This window comes from Thamnophis elegans, chromosome 13 (genome assembly GCF_009769535.1).
Source record: "Thamnophis elegans isolate rThaEle1 chromosome 13, rThaEle1.pri, whole genome shotgun sequence".
In the NCBI taxonomy this organism is placed as follows: domain Eukaryota; kingdom Metazoa; phylum Chordata; class Lepidosauria; order Squamata; family Colubridae; genus Thamnophis; species Thamnophis elegans.
This window is the reverse complement of record NC_045553.1, coordinates 48,063,576-48,084,209: the sequence shown is the minus strand read 5'-3', so window position 1 is coordinate 48,084,209 and position 20,634 is coordinate 48,063,576. Positions and strand designations below refer to the sequence as shown.

The following is a 20,634-nucleotide window of genomic DNA, read 5'->3' as shown; positions in this document are numbered from 1 at the left end:
TTCCGGTTTCCCATTTTTTAAAAAAAAATATGTCCTGGGTATATCATGTTGATAACCGATTCTAGGTGTGCATATGTTTATTAATAACTATTTTTTGCTTTATTCATATTCTTTTAGCGCATTATAAATAAAAAAATACATAAATACAAAAACTCAGGAAAATTCCCACATTGCAATCAGAAAATTGGTCCATACAAAAGAAGGGTACCAAAAGAAAAGAGGGTGTAAATACTTCTAAAAATGACTAAGAAAAAGATAGGCTCTCTCCCCCCACCCCCCAAAAAGGGCCAAGGTCAACATCACAAACTCTTTCTAAACTCTTTCTTGTTTGGTCTGGAGCAAAATGACAATCCAGTTGCAATCTCAGCGTCAAGACGACAACCCAACAATTTTTTTTGGGGGGGGGCGGGGGGAGAAATCAGAACGCAAGAGAAAAGAGAAGGGTGAACCTCAGAACAGGACAGCCATATTGGCAGATTCTGGAAATCTGTTTATTTCTAAAGCAAGTTTCTAGATCTTATGATGGAAAAGGCACTGTTTCTAAGCTCTGTATCGGGTACCCAGCCTATGCTAAATTCAACCTCATGAAGGATGTGCAGAAGCTGACCTGGCTTTGTGACCCAAATGCATGCATGATTTCTATTTGGGGCATTTTATCTCCACGCTGATAAGGGAGCAAAATGAGCTGTAATGTTCCAGTTAAACCACCATCAGAATTTTTTTAATAGGAACTTTCATTCTTGCTGTGCCAGGATATGTCTAAACATGGTGGGTTTTTCCAAACCTCCCACCTAAGTTCTGCACTTTTTAAAAACCCGTTTAAAACATCAAGGCATATTTTTGAATTGTTAGTTTGGGAGAGAAGGGTATGAATATATCCAAAACTTTTCTTTCTTTTTTTAACCATGTGAGACGATACATTTAAATGAAGGATGTACTTCCCCCCCCCCCGACCTCCCCCCAACTCTGCTCAATCATCAAAATGAAGTGCAGCTTTTAAAATTCTGCCCCACAAACCCGACTCCTCCAGAGATCACGGAATGGGTAAACCCTGGATTTCAGACTCACTCAGCTGTGGATTTCAAAAATCCTTTATTGTACACAGTTTAGATTTCCCTTTTGCTTTGCGCAAGACGCCACGTACATGCTTCATTCATTGCAACAAGACAGCCAGAAAATCGAGGCGGGATATCAACGTGAAATGATGCTGAGCTCAGCCTGCGGCTAGAGAGGGGAAGGGCCTCCCGTCTGCAGAAGCTCCCAACATAATATGAAGCTTTTGCCCTGATTCTAGCTTGGTTCAGATCTAATTCTCGCCCTTAGTCTTCTGAACGGCAACAGCCATGAATGTGGCCACGGGGGTTTCCCGCCAGCCGTCCTGCTGCACGCAGAGCATGCTCTTGGTTGCTCCCTCGCCCACCCTCAAAAGACTCAATCATGTAAAGCAGCAGAGAACCGTCGCTGGGCTCTGTGGGCTGGCATCAGAGGCTCCACAGCATCGCCACAGCCTTGCAGATGCCCACGTCGTGGTAGTTGAAGTAGCAGAGTCCGGCAAAGGTGACTGCCGAAAGCAGATAGAGGCCAGTGTTGGCCAGCTTGATGGGGGTCTTTCCGTGGACATAGTCAGTTAGAAATTGCCCCAGGCCCCTGCAGGGAAGGGAGAGAAAGGAACAAACAGGAAGCGGGCTGAACGACACGTTCAAATCCTTCCAAAGCTTTTCAAACCGCGCTGAGTCGAGTTAGAATCCGGTCACTTTGCAGATTACTCAGCGGGCAGCCAGAAACCACAATGTGGAAGAATGTATTCCCACTTCCCCAAAGGTTTGTTTCGTTTGATTTTGGTTTACTGCTTCCACAGAGGGCTGAAAGGTTCATATGAAGCCCCTGGAGAATGGCTCGCCCAATCTCAGAGGCTTTAAGCTGGCTCCAAAAAGAGAGATAACCCTCCAGATGTGGGGTTGTTTGGGGCTGTAAGAATTCACTATTTTGGGTTAGGCAGGGGTGTGTGAGTGTGTATGGGGAAATGGGGGAGGGAGAACTGGCTCAAAGTCACCCAGGTGGCTTAACAAGCAACATGCAAATATTAGTTAGAAGGGGGAACAAGATTGTTGGTCAGCAAATAAATTTAAATAAGTGAAAATACCAAATATATGAAATATTAGTGCAAGGACGGGGGGGAAAAACCCTTTGCTGAAGGAAGAGCTGGGATTTTCCCAGCTATAACAACAGACAGTATGAATATAAACAATGATGAAATGTAATGCCAGTCAATGGAGAAAGGGAAGGAAATTATGCAACAGAAATCCAGGGAACAGCGTGATGCAGCTACAAGAAAGTCATATCTGGGATTGCATCAGCACAGAGACTGTTTCTAAATCCCAGGAGGGGATCGTCCTTAAATCGCATCCCAGGAATTGTGTCCTCTTCTCTTCTTTCGCTCTCTAAAGAGGATCCTGGCAAAAGGAGAAGGAATGCTGAGAAGTGCCACAAGGATGAAGACCAGGGACTAGAAACCCAAGCCCTATGAAGGGATATTGGACAAACCGGTCACATTTAACCTTGAGAAAATGACTGAAGAGGGGGGGGGGTTGATAAGAGTCAGAAAATGGAGCCCGGTGTTTTCTTGGTTCTCCCAAAGGACAGGCCATGATACAGTCTTTTTCGCTCCATATGAATGTTAAAAATGCTCGGAGTAAGGAGTAAAGTGGTTGGGTTGCCTGCCCTGAGCCTCCTGTGAGTCAAATTCTGTTGGCCCGCAAGACACCCTCCGCCTCCAAGTTCTCGGATGAACCGTCTGCCGTGAGGACACCAAAGGCCACCCTCTTCCAATGCAGAAGGAAATTAAAAGCACGGAAGGGAGCCAAAGAAAAACTGTTTTTTCTGGGTAGGGGAAAAGGTTTTTCCTGCTCAAGGGTGGGAACTTTTGCAAAAGAAAGAAGAGCTTTCCAGAAACGAGGGAGAAAAACCCACAAAGGGGTGGGGGGGGAGCAGAAAGATAAATCCACTTGTTTTTGAAGCCCTTTGCCCATTTTTGGCAGGCTCAGGCCTCAAAACATTGGCAACAGGTCAACTGAGTCATTTTCCACTTCCTAAGAAGAGGAAAAGTTTCTTACTCGCCACAAAAGAGGACATCCTCCTTTCCAGGAACCCGCTTAGCACAGGACGGAGTGTTACTTCAACAGCCCTCCTGGGGAAGGGCTGGGCAGTGAGATTTTCTTCTTAACAACTCCTGTTTACAAGGCCTGGATTCTTACCCACTGCTTTCGGGGGGCAGGGAGCAGCCTGAATGGACCCAAAAGAGGCTGCCCTGGGAGATTTTTTTTCTCCCCCTGCATACACATTTTGTGCATACAATGCACACAATGTTGTGTTTTAATCATGTATTGTCTTATATGTAAAAGTCTGTTTTCCCCCCTTCCTTTGGATTGTGAGCCGCCCTGAGTCCCCCCAGGGAAAAGGGCGGCATATAAATAAACCTTCTAATCTAATCTAATCTAATCTAATCTTTTACCCAGAGGAGGAAATTCCCAATTGGGCTGTGCCCAAATTCCTCGGGCACAGCCCTTGCTGTCTGCCGCAAGAGGTTACTGGGCAGAAATGTTTCGTAGGGCAGAAGGGAAAATAATTACAAGCACAGACAATAATGTGTTTGGCTTACTGAAGTTTCGTTAAACAGAAGTATGAACAAAACAACCTTTCCAGTCTTATCCACTATTTTTTTTTTTAAATCAGGGTTTTGTGTTTTCAAATTTGGGTGGCGCGGACTTACCAGTGCCCGTGGATGTGAGGGTTGCTGCCAGAGAGTAATCCACGGCTGTCCCAGGATACAGATAGGCCGCTGGCAGCAGTCCAAGCAGGAGGACGCTGACTGCTCGCTCGCCGGTCCAATGGAGAGAGGCGGCCTTTGAGCCAGCTGCGGACAGATGCAGCATTTTTTTTTTTTTAATAAAGTATTTTTATTAGTAAAAGAAAAATACAACAACCAATAACTGGTAAAAGACAATACAACATCCACAGTTTCGCTTTACATTTGACTGCGTTTCAAGACATTCCCATAATATCAAAATCATTATAGACATCAAAGGTTAGGTATCTTCTTCCCTCCCTCCCTCTTTCCTTCCCTTGTTTCTTCTTCCCACTCCCCTTCCTCCCTCCCTTCTTCTCTCCTTCCTTCTCTCCTTTCTTTCTTTTTCCTTTTTCTTTTTTTCCCCCCTTTCTCCTTTCCTCCCCCCCTCCTCCTTTCTTTTCCTTCCTCCTTTCTCCCTTCCCTTTCCTCTCTCTCCCTCCTCCTTCTCTCATATCTTCCCTCCCTCCTTTCCTCCTTCCTATCTACTCTCCTTCTCCCTTCCTTCCCTCCCTCTTTCCCTCCTTGCTTCCCTGCCTTCTTCCCCCCTCCTTCCTATCCCACTTTCTTCTCTCCTTCCTTCTTTCCACCTCTCCCTTCCCTTCTCTCTTTTCTCTTCCTCCTTTTTAACCTTCCCCCCTTCTTCGCCTTTCCCTTTTTCCTGTTCCTCTCCGTCCTGTCTTTCCTACTACCCCTCCCTCCCTCCAATCTAACCTTTGTTGCATTTACATATTTTCCTCTACTGAGGACGACCCGGTTCTCAGAGGCGGCCTTTGAGCCAGCTGCGGACAGATGCAGCATTTTAATGCCCAAGAAACGGCTGGCTTGAGAGCTAGGAGCAAACACTCGAAAAGTGGGGGGGGGGGTGGAAGGCACATGTTTTATCCTGCAGGAAGCCGCTCAGGGTCATCTTGAACCACAGCAAATAAAACTGATGATATTATGCAGCGTATTAAGAAGCTCCCCTCCCCCCTCCTTCAAAAGGGACACGGAAAAAAAACATGTCAGACCTTTGTCAGAACTTCGAATCTGGATCGTCAGTCCCTCTTTTCAGTCAGTCGTGACTTTGAAAAGTCGCTAAGCGACCTGTTGGACCTTGAGAACAACCTGTATCTTGTTTGAAGTTGCAGGAAGCTGGCAGAAGCATAACTGAACAAGCAAGAGGGACTCTCTAGGGCAGTGTTTCCCAACCTTGGCAACTTGAAGATGTCTGGACTTCAACTCCCAGAATTCCCCAGCCAGCATTCGCTGGCTGGGGAATTCTGGGAGTTAAAGTCCGGACATCTTCAAGTTGCCAAGGTTGAGAAACACTGCTCTAGGGTACAGGTGTCAAACTGGATTTCTTTGAGGGCCGGATCAACATTGTAGTTCTCCTCCGTGGGCCAGCCAGGGGGTGGGGGGGGGGGTAGATGGGATGGATGCCTCCTGAAGCACCCTGCCAGCCAAAACAGAGCATGAGGGGCCTCGTGCAACCCCCGCTGCCCCATTTTGGCCAACAGAGTACTGCAGGAGGCATTCGTCCCACCCACCCCACTAGCCGGTCCCTAAGGATCCGTTTTGGCTGCCAGAGGCGCCGCAGGCCGGTCCTTTTCCAGGCCAGCCCCTTGGGCCAGTTGTAAGCACTCAGCAGGCCGATGTGTCCCACAGGCCTTGAATTGAGCCTCTGCTCTAGGGCCTAGGTTTTAGTAAAGGACCCTAATTGGAGCTCAGAAAAGAGGAGCGGGCAGCCTTCTGAATATCAAAGCTTTTGCCCACACAGCCTGTATGGGCCCAAACCTATTTCCACGGTCATGAGGTAGAAATTTGCTATTTTATTTCTTTACAGTAAAAGAAAGTAACGTTTGAGATTTCCATCGATAATATGAGCCAATGCACTGCTAGACTTAAATCTCTGGAACAATCTTCCCCCCAGATTAGATGGTTCCCACTCCCCTTTTGAACCCAGTCTTGGGCAAGAGCCAAGGTGGCGCAGTGGTTAAATGCAGCACTGCAGGCTACTGCTAGATCAGCAGGTCAGCGGTTCTAATCTCTTCGGCTCAGGGTTGACTCAGCCTTCCATCCTTCCGAGGTGGGTAAAATGAGGACCCAGATTGTTGGGGGCAATATGCTGACTCTCTGTAAACCGCTTAGAGAGGCCTGAAAGGCCTATGAAGCGGTATATAAGTCTACTGCTATTGCTATTGCTATTGCTATTGGGCAAGCTAAAACTTGTCTGCTTTTCTTTGTTTAAAGAAACTTTACTGGTTTTATTATACTTTTGACTGTTGCGAGCCACCCAGAGTAAACGAGAATTGGACAAACTATATAATTCCTTGTCCAATTATTAAACAATTACATCACAAGAGAGAGAGAGAGAGCTGTGTCTCCCTGGTGAGAGTTGTGTATTCCCTTGTTCTAGCTTGTTACAACCTTGTAATACCCCAAGAAGCAAAATTGAATTTTTCAATTGAACACAACCATGTCTCAAACATGAACACGAATCCTTTTCACCACAAAGAATGGTAAATTGTGATTTTTTTCATTGAATCAATGGAATCCATAACCTCCAGGGATATTGTTCAGAAAAGAACAGTGAAGCTGCTTAGAAAGTTCCTCTTTTCCCCCCTCTGAGTCAGGGGTCAATGAATCATGAGACTAAGCATGACACACGAAGCAGACGCACAAAAGGGGAACTAAAGGGAGACCTACCCAAACTGCTGGGAGATGTGTGGAAGTTGCATATCTCATGACGATGGTGATGATGACAGTCCTCAATCGGTCTAGTCAAAGCAGCCACTGGCCGAGCCAAGAGATACTTGTTCAGCACAACTGTGGGCAGAAGAGATGCATCTCATTTTATAAACAAGACCATATTCATCTTTAAAAAAAAACATTTCCATATTAAAATATCGGACACAGTGCAACCATTCTGGCATTATCTCTGCCATGCACACTATAATACAGAACAAATATCATATATACTCATCATACATTACTAATTATATACAATTATTCTACCCAATATACTCATTTATTTTTGCGCATCTTACAACACATTTCTGATCTACAAATCCTGCTTATTTCCTGTTCCAACTTCTCCCTCTCAGTTCCAGCCACTGATAAAATCTATTCCACATATTGTGATATCCTGTCTCTCCTTTTCTTTAATTCTAACATCAATCTAACCGATTCTGCACAATCCATACTTTATTACTCTCTAAAGGTATATTTTCACATTTCCATTGTTGGGCATACACCATTCTCACTGCTGTTATAAAATAGTATTAAATATGCTGATCCTTTATTGTAACTCTCTGTTATAATTCCTAATAAAATAATTCTGGTTTAAATTCTAATCTTTGTCCAACCATTTCTTTTAACCACATCTGAATCCGTCGCCAAAATTCCTTTGCTTTTTTATATGTCCACCACATGTGGTAATATGTGCCTGGTACTTGATTGGATTTCCAGCATTTTGGGGATAAGTTGCTAAACCTTTTAGCTAACCTTGCCAGAGGAAGAGACCATCTATAAACATTTTGTATAAATTCTCCTTGTATGAAATGGCCAGCCTTAATTTCCTATTTCTTTCCCAGTTTTTGCCATTTTTCCAATTCAATGTTATACCCAAAAATTTTTGGCCCATACCACTATTGTCTCTTTTGACTTGTTCTTCATTCCATTTTATATCTAGTAGGTATTTATAAATTACATTTATCAATTTCTCTCTCAATAAAAATTTGCCTAATTTCATTAAATCTCTAATACTCCACATGTTCACATCCTTCGTGTAACATGATTAAATTTGTAGGTATGACCATCACTCCAATTCCAAGACCATTTTGATCTGATCCCACTAATGCTTATACCACACTATATCAATCACAATCACAATGCTTAATTTTTTTTTAATAAAAAGCCCTTTGTCAGAGCTGTAAAGTGTAGAAGTAAAAACAAGCATTAATGCAGTGAAGAAACAGCAACTCACTTATCTACTGAACATACTTTAAAATAGAAACATGGCTTCCATAAGCATCAAGCAGCCTTGTTAGCCCTGTAAGCCCACTCAGGACTATTTGGTGAAGAAAAACGGACCCACCCACCCCACCTGTCTATCATCACTTGAACGTGAAACGTGTGCAGTCCATAAATTGATGGGGGAAAGCAACCCAGATGAATAAGATAAAACTGGATGTCCGTCATATTCAGTTTTTTTAGTGATTCTGGAAGCATTCCAACCCCATAGTCTTCACACATTGTTAAATGATAGGAAAGTGCTCCTAAGACTTTGTTTGCCAATGTGGCCACAGGTACAGTATAGATGGTACCCTGCTCAATAGTAGTAACTCTGAGAGGGATCTTGGAGTCCTAGTGGACAACCATTTAAATGTGAGCCAGCTGTGTGCAGCAGCTGCCAAAAAAGTCAACACAGTTCTAGGCTGCATCAACAGAGGGAGAATCAAGATCCCGTGAAGTGTTAATACCACTTTATAAGGCCTTGGTAAGGCCACACTTGGAATATGGCATCCAGTTTTCGTCACCACGATGTAAAAAAAGATGTTGAGACTCTAAAAGAGTGCAGAGAAGAGCAACAAAGAGGATTAGGGGACTGGAGACTAAAACATACAAAGAACGGTTGCAGGAACTGGGTATGTCTAGTTTAATGAAAAAGGACTAGGAGAGACATGATAGCAGTGTTCCGATATCTCAGGGGTTGCCACAAAGAAGAGGGAATCAAACTATTCTCCAAGGCACCTGAGGGCAGAACAAGAAGCAATGGGTGGAAACTAATCAAGGAGAGAAGCAACTTAGAACTAAGTTCCTGACAGAACAATTAATCAGTGGAACAGCTTCCCTCCAGAAGTTGTGAATGCTGTAACACTGGAAGTCTTTAAGATGTTGGACATCCATTGTCTGAAACTGTATAGGGCTTCTTGCCTAGGCAGAGGGTTGGACTAGAAGACCTCCAAGGCCCCTTCCAACTCTGCTATTGTATTGTATTATCTGAACACACCAGACTGCAGGAGTATGTCAAAGCCCATATTTCTATATTTAGGCCCAATTAATCACAGCTCACCGGTTATGTGTGCACAACACACCAAACCATAAAAGAAATGGGCTGGGCCGGCACACACTGTGCTACGCTATCACAAAATGTGTAGGGCGCCACATGCGATAACCGTTTATGGCTCAATGTACTTTGTAACAGGATCACACGGGTGGGATTCCTACCATCTTGTACTCGCGCTTTGCAGAGAGGAAACCTGTGCAAAAGAGCTGGAAAAACAATGATCGAGTCTGACAGAGATCATTGCACACAGGGCAATAAAGGCTTCCCAAAAATACTCCCCCCCCCATCTTCAGTTAGGCAAAAACGGCTGCCTGAAACGCCCCCAGGAAGAGCCAAACGAGGGAGATGAATTTTCTCTCTCTCTCTCTCTCTCTCTCTGTCTTTTCTTTCACTCTTTCTGTCTCTCTTTGTTTTCTAGCTCTCTCTCTCTCAATCTGTCTCTTTCTTTCTGTCTCTCTCTTTCGTCTGTCTCCTCTCTGTCTTTCTTTCTTACTGTCTTTCTTTCTGTGTCTCTTTCTCTCTTTCTGTCTCTTTCTTTCTTTGTCTGTCTGTCTCTTTCTTTCTCTCTTTTTCTTTCCTTCTCTTTCTTTCTGTCTCTGCAAAAGATGGATGGATAAGAGATAAAGTAGGTAGATGATAGTATATATATATAATATATATATATATATATATATATATATATATATATATATAATATATATATAATATATTATATATAATATATATATATATGCTGATAAATAAATAAAGGGAGACTAGTATAGATCTATTTCAAGCTATTTGGCTCTCATCAGCTAGCCATACCCTTACTGGGATTCGAACCTGTGCTATATTGCATCTTAGGCAAATGTCTTAGCCATTAAGCCACAGGTCTCCTCCTTATCAGCTGAATATATATAGTATATATATATATGATTGATATATCTAGATATGATAGAGAATCTAAAGGCAGATTCCTGGCAATCTTTCCTGCTGTCTTCTCCTATTGGTACCTTATGATTTATCCCTTCTTATCTAATATGACTAATGATTGCAACTATGATTGATGACCTGCGTCTGCCCTGGGAGCTTCTGCACCGAGGCCAGTCCCTCTGGGCCAGCCAAGGGCATCCGTGTCCGTCTCCCCCTCTGGCCGAGGCCAGGCAGCTGCCCAGGGGACACAACGAGGCTTCCCCCGTGTGGAAGCGGGGAGGGGGAAGGGGGCGGTTAAATTTAAGACACGACCCGCGGTCGCACTGCACGCGCCGCGTCCCCTGCGGCCATTCAGACGTGCGGCGCGTGTCTCCGGCCTCCCCTCCGCTTCAAGGGCGACGCTGCGCTTCCCAGCCGCGGAGGGAAGGACGCGGGGAGAGGCAGCGGCGGCCCCGGTGGCCCTTCTGCCGGGCGTCCGGGCCCCGCGGGAAGGGAGGCCCCGGGCGGACCCCCACTCACCGGCCGCCGGACGCGCCCCCTGCCCGGCCGCCACAGCCGCAGCGCCGCCACCGCCGCCATCTTGCCCCTCCGCACAAGTGCACCGGGCCGGACAACCGGAAGCGGAAGCGCGGGAAGGCGGGAACTCTTCCGGCCTGGGCAGCGTCTTTCCTCGTCTCCTTCTCCCATCATGGGCGGGGCCGCAGCTGGGCCAAGAGGCCGAGGTGCCGAGCTGTCAGCGGCTGGTGCTCCGGCCGAGGAGCCAGCGGCGCGGCCTCACGGCCCAGGTTGCGTCCACGGTGCCTCCGCGGCAGGAGACCCCCGCCCGCTTCGTCCCTCTGCGGGAGGGACGGCCCAGGCGGGGTAGGGCCAGAAGGTCCCGTGTCGTCAGAAATTGGTGGAGGGGGCTAGGAGGTTGCTGGGGGGGTCAGTGGGGGAGGGGGCAGGGAGGTGCTGGGGGGTCAGTGGGGGAGGGGCAGGAGGTGCTGGGGGGGTCCGTGGGGGAGGGGCAGGAGTGTGCTGGGGGGTCAGTGGGGGAGGAGGCAGGGAGGTGCTGGGGGGTCAGTGGGGGAGGGGCAGGAGGTGCTGGGGGGGTCAGTGGGGGGAGGGGCAGGAGTGTGCTGGGGGGTCAGTGGGGGAGGGCGGAGGTGCTGGGGGGTCAGCGGGGGAGGGGCAGAGGTGCTGGGGGGGTCAGTGGGGGAGGGCAGGAGGTGCTGGGGGTCAGTGGGGGAGGGGCAGGAGGTGCTGGGGGGGTCAGTGGGGGAGGGGCAGGGAGGTGCTGGGGGGTCAGTGGGGGAGGGGCAGGAGGTGTTGGGGTCAGTGGGGAGGGGCAGGAGGTGCTGGGGGGTCAGAGTGGGGGAGGGGCAGGAGGTGCTGGGGGGTCAGTGGGGGAGGGGCAGGAGGTGGTGGGGGGTCAGTGGGGAGGGGGCAGGAGGTGCTGGGGGGTGCAGAGTGGGGGAGGGGCAGGAGGTGCTGGGGGGGGTCAGTGGGGGAGGGGCAGGAGGTGCTGGGGGGTCAGAGTGGGGGAGGGGCAGAGGTGCTGGGGGGGTCAGTGGGGGAGGGGCAGGAGGTGCTGGGGGGGTCAGTGGGGGAGGGGCAGGAGGTGTTGGGGGGTCAGTGGGGGAGGGGCAGGAGGTGCTGGGGGGTCAGAGTGGGGGAGTGGCAGGAGGTGCTGGGGGGGTCAGTGGGGGAGGGGCAGGAGGTGCTGGGGGGTCAGAGTGGGGGAGGGGCAGGAGGTGCTGGGGGGGTCAGTGGGGGAGGGGGCAGGAGGTGCTGGGGGGTCAGAGTGGGGGAGGGGCAGGAGGGTGCTGGGGGGGTCAGTGGGGGAGGGGCAGGAGGTGCTGGGGGGTCAGTGGGGGAGGGGCAGGAGGTGTTGGGGTGTCAGTGGGGGAGGGGCAGGAGGTGCTGGGGGGGTCAGAGTGGGGGAGGGGCAGGAGGTGCTGGGGGGGTCAGTGGGGGAGGGGCAGGAGGTGCTGGGGGGTCAGAGTGGGGGAGGGGCAGGAGGTGTTGGGGGTCAGTGGGGGAGGGGCAGGAGGTGCTGGGGGGTCAGAGTGGGGGAGGGCAGGAGGTGCTGGGGGGTCAGTGGGGAGGGGCAGGAGGTGTTGGGGGTCAGTGGGGGAGGGGCAGGAGGTGCTGGGGGGTCAGAGTGGGGGAGGGGCAGGAGGTGCTGGGGGGGTCAGTGGGGGAGGGGCAGGAGGTGCTGGGGGGGTCAGTAGTGGGGGAGGGGCGGAGGTGCTGGGGGTGCAGTGGGGGAGGGGCAGGAGGTGCTGGGGGTCAGTGGGGGAGGGGCAGGAGGTGTTGGGGGGTCAGTGGGGGAGGGGCAGGAGGTGCTGGGGGGTCGAGTGGGGGAGGGGCAGGAGGTGCTGGGGGGTCAGTGGGGGAGGGGCAGGAGGTGCTGTGGGGGTCAGAGTGGGGGAGGGGCAGGAGGTGCTGTGGGGTCAGGTGGGGAGGGGCAGAGGTGCTGGGAGGGTCAGAGTGGGGAGGGGCAGGAGGTGCTGTGGGGGGTCAGTGGGGAGGGGCAGGAGTTGCATGGGGGGTCGAGTGGGGGAGGGGCAGGAGGTGCTGGGGGGTCCGAGTGGGGGAGGGGCAGGAGGTGCTGGGGGGTAGAGTGGGGAGGGGCAGGAGGTGCTGGGGGGTCAGAATGGGGGGTGGGGGGGGCAAGGAGGGCTGGGGCCAAGATGGACGGAGGGAGACTTGAGGGACAGGCAGACTTAAAGGGCCTCGTGGGGAGGGATGGGAAGGTCTCAGGGTTGACATCAGAGGGGGAGGGTGAGCCCCCCCCCCCCCAAAAGCCCCACCTTCTTCCCTCTCTTGGCTCCCTTTCCAGGTCCACACTTTCATGGAGGCCTGCTGGAGAAGTGTGCGTGGACAAGCCCGGCTCCAAGCTCGACTCTCACCGAGACCTGCCTGGCCAACTGCGTCAACCGCTTCATCGACACCACCTTGTCCGTCACCAACCGCTTTGCGCAGCTCATGCAGAAGGGCCACTGACACGGGCCCCCTTCCTGAGTCAGCCTGAGGAAGAGCCTGTTGGCTGCCAACTGGTCCTCGGTTCCCCGACTGGCAAGGAAGGGACTTTGTGGAAGAAATGCTGGACTAAATCAGGCCACTCCAAGCAAGTGGACTATTACAATGCTGGACTATTTTCCTGCCCTGGCAGGAGAAATAGGAGTGAGTGCATCCAGATGATGTTACTCACCATCCAATTAAAGGAGTCTAACATTTCCGTTCTGCACAAGGAGATTCAGTCCCATAACGTTGTGCATAGAACAACTGGACTGCTCGAATCTGCTGTCTTATCAGAACGAGAAAAAATGTGATTTATTCTCCTTTTATCTTTTAGCACATAATTTAATTCTGATCAAGCTTATAGTAATATTGGGAGTTCGATCAAAAATGTATTTTATTCACTATGAGGTATGTGTGTACAAATGAAATCCTTCATAAATGGAGAATGGTTTCGTGAGTAAATCTGGTTGTCTGGGCTTTGTAAAATATACCATCAATTAACCACACATACTAAATCCACACAGCAGGCTACAAAACAGCATTTTAACCCTATAAAGCTGTGCAGAGGCACCTGCTGTTTTCAATCAGATAACAAGTCAAAGTTAAATTCTGAAAAAGATAGAAAAAATGCACCCTTGTGGAACTCCTTATTTAGATTTGTCTCCTTTTCCCCCTATACCAGACACATTTCCTTTGAGTGTAACCCAGGAACCTTTGCTCCCCCACACACAAATCAGGAATGCAGTTAAAGGCGGGCCTCTTTTTTTTGGCTGAAAGTCAACACTTTATTTCTGCAGACCGTTTAAATCAACTCATGCCAGTGTTTTTGTATGTATAAAAAAATAAGTTTTTGATTTTTCATAGAAACAATTTCAATGGCTTCGCTTCTCGTAGCAACAGTTATTTCCAAAATACTTTTTATATCCCTGTACACAAAGGACCAGAAAAAAAAGCCCAGCTTATCATTCTACCTTTTAGAACAGGGTCATTCCACAGACGTTTTAATGCTAGACAAATTGGGGGGTGGGGGAGTGTTAATACAAGCTGGCAGAGTTGAAGTGAGTATTTTCCAAAACTTTATGAAGGGAATTGGGGATGGCCAGCAATAGAGAACTGTTCTGTGTTAGTGCCCTTCAGTTTTCAACCAAACCTGCGCAGTGTGTAAAGGCATATTTAGTAAATCTCTTTCTTTGTTGATTTCCAAGGCTTCCCCATATTTCAGGAAGAACAGTGTGTTAAGGAAGCTTTGAACTCCGCCAGGGTGCCCAGTCCCTCTTGCAGAACTGCAGTTCTGGGGAGGTAGGGGCAGATGTGATTTGGGCTGTATCCTTGGAATGTCCTTCCACAGCCACTTAATCGGCATTATTAGAAAGCCATGAAGAGCTTTACCCCCCCCAAAAGAGAAAGAAATCTCACCCATAACCGCCTCTTAATTCGGTATCACACACACAAGATAGATCCTCCCCGTCTTGCTCATCCTATTAATTCAGCTACAAGAACCTGGAGACTCTGCATTTTCTCTGGAATTAATTTGGGCAGCAAGAGATAATTTAAGAAGCGTGCACGGCCAGCCAGAACACGATCTGGCCCCCCAATGGCAGTGAATGGATAGGATGACCTGCATTCTTCCAGGTAAGGGAGAGGCGGTGGTCTCTCGTTTCTTCAAGAGGTGACTACTTAAGTCGACCACGAAGGCTGCAGGGGGGGGGGGTCTGTTTGGTTTACTCCGAGCCAGTCTGCTCCCACTTACCTCTATAGAGAGGGCATGTTCAAAGCAGAGAGCAAAACCTGCCTACCTGCTCGAGGAACACTTCCTCACCTCTCTCCCTCGTCCTTTTATTGCAATCCGCCTGCAAGTCTTCCCGAATAACAAAAATTAAACCACAGGTGATTTTTCAAAGGCAAAGGGGGAGACCTAACCATCCAGCCTTCCTGCCGACTTCAAGAGCGGAACTTTTCATGGGAAGGCCCATCCCGATGGGGGGGACGACGACAGAGGGACTGTCCGGCTAGAATCCGTGGCAGCAAAAGAAATCCAAGCCTTTGTTTTTCTCTCTGGCCCATGGAAAACTCAAATTGCCCCCTTCCCCTGCCAGCAGAACCAAATCCGAGTTTGTTCCAAGCAGCGCTGGGTCAGGGGTGTGTGTGTGGGTGTCCTGGAGCTGGGTTCTAATCCTCCTCCGAGCTGTCCTCGGAGTTCTCGTCAGCCGCCACTTTCCAGTTCTTCCTCTTGTTGCGCTTCTCCGGCTCCCGGTCGCTTGTTCTTTCGGACGGGAAGCTGGCGTTTCCGCCTCTTCCTGGCCGGCTCCCCTGAGTCCACTGTCCCCAGAGTGGCTGGAGGCGCAGCTGCTGGCTTTTGCTGGAGCCGCTGCCTGGATCGAGGACGAGGCTCGGGAGGCTGCTCCGAGGCCTTCTTGGCTTTCTTGTGGCGCTTCCTCTTCCTCTTGGGGGGCTCTCCCTCCGAACACTCGGACTCCTGGGAAGAAGCTGCCGCCACGCCGTGCTCAGCGAACTCCTGGCGTTTCTTCTCTTTTTCTTCTTGTGAGATTTCTTTTCTGCTGCTCTTCTTGTGTGACTTTTTGGCCTTTTTCCTTTTGTGCAGCTTCGCGGAACTCGGCTTGCCCGACTGAGATTTCCTTTTGCCATTCACGGAGTTTTGTTCTTCGGTTCCCGGTCGCTGCAAAACCACAAGCAGGAGGGGGCTTCAGTTTGGGCACCTTGTCTGAAAAAGTTTTTAAAAACTGGCCAAAAGCAACACTGTGTTTTTTAAAAAACCTTTCCTATCTTTTTAGCTGAGCATAACTGAAAATCAGAGGTGGGATTCAGCAGGTTTCGACCAGTTTCTGGAGAACCGGTAGCGGAAATTTTGAGTAGTTTGGAGAACTGGTAAACACCACCTCTGGCTGGCCGCGCCCCCATCTATTCGCTGCCTCCCGAGTCCCATCTGATAGGAGGGAATGGAGATTTTACAGTAACCTTCCCCTGACACCCCCACCAAACCACACCACACCCACAGAACTGATAGTAACAAACATCTGATCCCGCCACTGCCGCCAAAGTCTAAGCCCAATTAACGTTTCATAGTGACATTTCTCCCAGGCTCAGGTTTTAAAAACTGGGACCCTATTAGACAAAATGAGGTGAAGTAAACTTTTATCAAGCCATTTGGTGGTTTATTTCAGGTCTCTCTACCCCGTCCCAGTAATCAAAGAGAAGATTCAGCAAAGCTTTGCGCGCAGAGGAAATTTCCACGGACTCACATGCTGCTCTACACAGAAATTTAAATTAGTGGAAAATCAAAACCATAAACCAGTGTCTGGATATTTGGACTAACAATTTTCCACCAGAGTGCAGTGGGGAAATTAGATTTAGTATAGAGGCAAAAGTTTTTGACAGTCACCACGTAAGAAAAGAGCAGACGGAAGGCATAAATCTAAGGTCTGGACTATTTTAACGTCCAAAGGAAACCATTTAGGATTTTGGTATTTTAAGGCTTTACCTGTCTGTATCAAATTCTTCTGGATACAACTCTTTGTAGCCACTGTGACCCCATCTATATAAAAATTAAAAAGGAACAAGCATGTGAAGATCACATATAGCCACTTATACAGAAAAATCACTAGAAGGGAGGCCCATTATTATTATACAATTGTATTACAGCGGCCAGTTGTTCGCCGGATTTGGCATTGGTTACTAGGAACCCACCCAGGGGCGTAGGACGTCGTAACGTATTTTCGTAATATGCGTGCAGATCCAAGCAGTGCGGCTTTTTGCATTTGACTGATGGTGATTTTGTCAATTTTTAACTGTTTTAAATGTAATTCCAGTGCTTTTGGAATAGCACCCAGTGTGCCAATTACCACTGGAATTACCACTGCTGGTTTGTGCCATAATTGTTGAATTTCGATTTTTAAGTCCTGGTATTTCACGATTTTTTTTTCATGTTCCTTCTCGTCGACCCTATGATTGTAACCTTATTTTTCTCAACCAGTGTGATGGTCTGGTGTATTATGTATTTTGTCTGTTTGTATGCGGAAATCCCACAAGATCTTGACCATCTGATTTTCGGTGACTTTTTCAGGCTGATGTTCCCACCAGTTTGTTGCTGTTTTAATATTATAATTTTTGCACAAATTCCAATGGATCATTTGTGCCACTGAATTGTGCCGCAATTATAATCAGTCTGCGCGATTTTTTTACAGCAGCTGAGGAGGTGATCAACAGTTTTCATCAGCTTCTTTGCAAAGTCTGCATTTGGCCATCATCAGAGGATTTTTCGATTTTGGCCTTAATGGCATTTGTGCGGATAGCTTGTTCTTGCGCAGCCAGGATTAGTGACTCTGTTTCTTTCTTTAATGTACCTGTTGTTAACCATAACCAAGTTTGTTCACTGTCCACTTTTATCTTTTATTTTTTCCAGAAATTGGCCATGCAGTGCTTTGTTCTGCCAATAATAATTATTATTATTTGTAATAGTAGTAGTATTATTGCGAACCTCCCACCTATGTGACAATACCTGTCCGGCATGTTAGCTTCACATTCGTAGAGCTTCTTGTTCCAGTACCGGGTGTGTTGAAGGTCATCTTCAAGGCTCACAGCAGCCATAACCGGCATATTCCTTGTCCTCCCGGTGGCCTGTTGGCTGTCCTCATCAAAGCCATCGCTACGCATCCGACTGCTGCAGAGACCACGGGAGACGGCCTGGTAAGCTTTGTGGGGAAAGCTTCTCTGGCAGGAGTCAGAAACAAGACGCACTACGTTATTTCCTCCCCCCCCCACCCCCACCCACAAGTGATCCTGCATAAACCAAGGGACCACTTTGGCCCAACTAAAAATCTTCTCCCTAAAGTTGGCACTCTTCCCTAAGGCAGGACTGCCACCTTTCGACCCACAGACAGCTCTAGTGTTTTCTAAGGGCTAGAGTCTTTAGGGAAACAGGAGTCCTGGCCTGGCCTACTTCACGAAGACCTGAGAGCTCAAATGGCCACAACTCGCTTCTGTTTAAGGGACAGAGTGAGCAGCCAAGTCAGCGTGAGTGAACCCTCTCGCAAGGGAAGCACGAGAAGGGCCAAGCAAGAAGCGGGGCATTTGCCAGCTGTTTGCGAGTGATGTCGCTTTGTTAAAATCTTACCTGGAGCTGTTCAGAAGAGTCCTCTCGTGTCTGCCCCAGGGTATCTCTTGGCTCTGTTTCTCCATCTCCCGTATCTTCCACATTTCGGACTCTTCCTGAATCTGAGGTGGGCAAAAGAAGAAAAAAAAAGCAGGTGAGGAAAGGTAGAAGCCAGGCTGCTCCACTTATGGGACCACGGGGAGGAAACCGGCCCCTTACCTTGTTGTGGGCGTCTGTGTGGCGAATGACATTCCGCAGAAGGACTTTTCCCAAGGGGACGCGGGACATCTTTTCCGCACCAGCAGGAGGTGAAGGAAATGCCCTGGAAGGAAGGAAGGAAAGTGGAAGTGAGAGAGGAAGAAGGAGAGGGAGGAGGAGAGGGAAGGAAACAAGGAAAAGGGGAAGGAACGAAAGAGGAGAGAAGGAAGGAATAGGGAAGAGAAAGGAGAAGGAAGAAAGGAAAAAGGAGACGGGGAGGAAGAAAAGGAGAGAGAGAAGGAAGGGAGGAATGGGGAAAAGGAAGAGGAAGGAGAGGGAAGGAAGCAAGGAAAAGAAGGGGGAGAGGAAGGAGAGGGAAGAAGGAAAGGAAGAAAAGGGAAGGGAGGAAAGGAAAGTGGGAAGTGAGAGAGGAAGAAGGAGAGGGAGGAGGAGAGGGAAGGAAGCAAGGAAAGGGGGAAGGAACGAAAGAGGAGAGAAGGAAGGAATAGGGAAGAGAAAGGAGAAGAAAAGAAAGGAAAAAGGAGATAGGGAGGAAGAAAAGAAGAGAGAGGAGGAAGGGGGGAAAAGGAAAGAGAAAGGAGAGGGAAGGAAGCAAGGAAAAGAAGGGGGGAGAGGAAGGGGAGGGAAGAAGGAAAGGAAGAAAAGGGAAGGGAGGAAGGAAAGTGGGAAGTGAGAGAGGAAGAAGGAGAGGGAGAAGAGGAGAGGGAAGGAAGCAAGGAAAGGGGGAAGGGAAGGAAGGGAAGAAGAGAGAAGAAAGGAAGGAATAGGGAAGAGACAGGAGAAGGAAGAAAGGAAAAAGGAGACGGGGAGGAAGGAAAGAAGGGTGAGAAGGAGTGGAGAAAGAGGAAGGAGGGAAGAAGGAAAGGAAGGGGGAGGAAGGAAGAAAAGAAAGAGAGAGAGGAAAGGAAGTAATGGGGGAGGGAAGAGGAAGGAGAGGGAAGAAAACGGAAGGAAGGAAGAAAAGTGGAAAGTGAGGGAGGAAAGAATGGAGAGAGGGAAGAAAGAAGGAAAGGAAAGAAAGGAGAGGAGAAGAGGAAGGAGACCTGAAGGAAAAAAGAAGAGGAAAGGGAAGGAAAGAGAAAAGAAACAAAGGAGAAGAGAAAGAAAGAGGAAAGGGGGAGGGGAAGGAAGGAAAGAAGAAAGAAAGAAGAAAGAAAGAAAGAAAGAAAGAAAGAAAAGAAAAGAAAGAAAGAAAAGAAAGAAAGAAAGAAAGAGGAAGGTGACGGAGGATCCTCTGGAAGCCGATCAGGACCAGCCGAGGGACTCCATGCCCGGCGTTGCGGCCAATCCCTTCCAGCCTGGCGGGGCCGCCGGGGACGGAGTCGGCCTCGGGGGCTTCGGCCCTGACCTACCTCGCGGGGTTGGCGGTAGAGCCACCGGAGGGGGGACGGGAGGCCGCCTCCCCGCCCCCGGCCTCGCGTGGCAGCCGCCGCCGCCGCTTCCTTGGCCCTCCGCGCCGGACCCGGGACGGCAGCGCGCCTCGCTCCGCTCCGCCACCGTGGCTCGCCAAGGCCCGGAACCCGCCAGCGCGGCCGAGGGAGCCGGCCGGCGGAAAACCGCCGAGCCACTTCCGGCCGGGCCGCTTCCGGGGTTGCCATGGCGACCGGCAGCCGCCTGGCAACGGCGCCCAAGGGGCGGGGTTTATCGCGCCGGTAATGTGGGGCTCGTTGCGCCTGCCGCACCTTCGGCTGTGGACGATGGGGTTGGTGGTCCCCCCCCCCCGCTGGGGAGCCTTGGCCTCCAGGGCCGAGAGACGCTGGGAGAGCAACCCCATCCTGCTGGGGCGAGGGAACGCAGGGACGCCCCCCCCCCTTTGCCTCCCAGGGGCCGGCGGAGAAAAGGGGGCCCGAAAAGGCCATCCAGTCGTGCCTTCCGTCTTCAACAGGCGGCCCGCGGGCGCATCCCTGCCAGGAGGACGTAGGGGCTGCACAAAAGCCCCAGCAAGTGGGGGGGCACCAGACCTGGAGCCCCGAATGATGCCCAAGGGAAGCCTTTGAAGGCTCTGGAGGAGGAGGAGGGCTTCTCGTCCTGGGCAGCTTTAAGAGGGGTGGGCCTCAACGCCCAGAATCCCCCCCAGCCGGCTGGGTTGAAGTCCTCCCCTCTTAAAAGTTGCCAAGGCCTAGAAGCTTCCCCCCCCCCCCTCAAATTGTCCCTTTGCATCTTGGCTGGATGGGAAGGAGATACGCTATGAGGGCAGCCCCCAGACCCTCAGCAGGGACCCTCCACCGCTGCCCCTTTGGAGGCACGTCAAGTGTCTCTGACTGAATCACTTTCCCCGCAATTTGCTGCCTTTCACGCTGTTTTGTGTTTCGTTTCATGCCATTCTTGCCAGGGGCAAAAATAAAGATCCCACTTCTGTACAATCCAGCTGGGGTTTTTAAGAGTGGTGACATTCAAAAGTTGTTACTACCGATTCTGTGCGTGTGGCAGGGGAAGGATACTGCAAAATCTCCATTCCCTCCCCACTTGGGCCAGCCAGAGGTGGCATTTGCC

General features: G+C 49.8%; 3 protein-coding genes across 3 annotated transcripts; 1 reads left to right on the top strand and 2 right to left on the bottom strand.

The window, feature by feature from the left end:
• Window positions 1–1,075: 1,075 nt before the first annotated feature.
• Window positions 1,076–10,493, bottom strand: SDHD (succinate dehydrogenase complex subunit D). The gene is given in 6 exon segments (XM_032228780.1): window positions 1,076–1,647; window positions 3,770–3,782; window positions 3,785–3,913; window positions 6,533–6,652; window positions 10,326–10,392; window positions 10,437–10,493. Coding segments are annotated over 6 exon segments (552 nt in total). The 3' UTR covers window positions 1,076–1,481.
• Window positions 10,494–12,481: 1,988 nt separating this feature from the next.
• Window positions 12,482–12,885, top strand: TIMM8B (translocase of inner mitochondrial membrane 8 homolog B). Its single transcript, XM_032228779.1, is given in 4 exon segments — window positions 12,482–12,544; window positions 12,631–12,657; window positions 12,659–12,696; window positions 12,698–12,885. Coding segments are annotated over 4 exon segments (225 nt in total). The 3' UTR covers window positions 12,795–12,885.
• A 688-nt stretch (window positions 12,886–13,573) lies between these two features.
• Window positions 13,574–19,576, bottom strand: NKAPD1 (NKAP domain containing 1). Its single transcript, XM_032229995.1, is given in 10 exon segments — window positions 13,574–15,081; window positions 15,083–15,129; window positions 15,131–15,202; window positions 15,205–15,476; window positions 15,479–15,489; window positions 16,312–16,365; window positions 17,329–17,490; window positions 17,944–18,044; window positions 18,142–18,244; window positions 19,494–19,576. Coding segments are annotated over 9 exon segments (888 nt in total). The 5' UTR covers window positions 18,211–18,244; window positions 19,494–19,576; the 3' UTR covers window positions 13,574–14,981.
• Window positions 19,577–20,634: the final 1,058 nt, after the last annotated feature.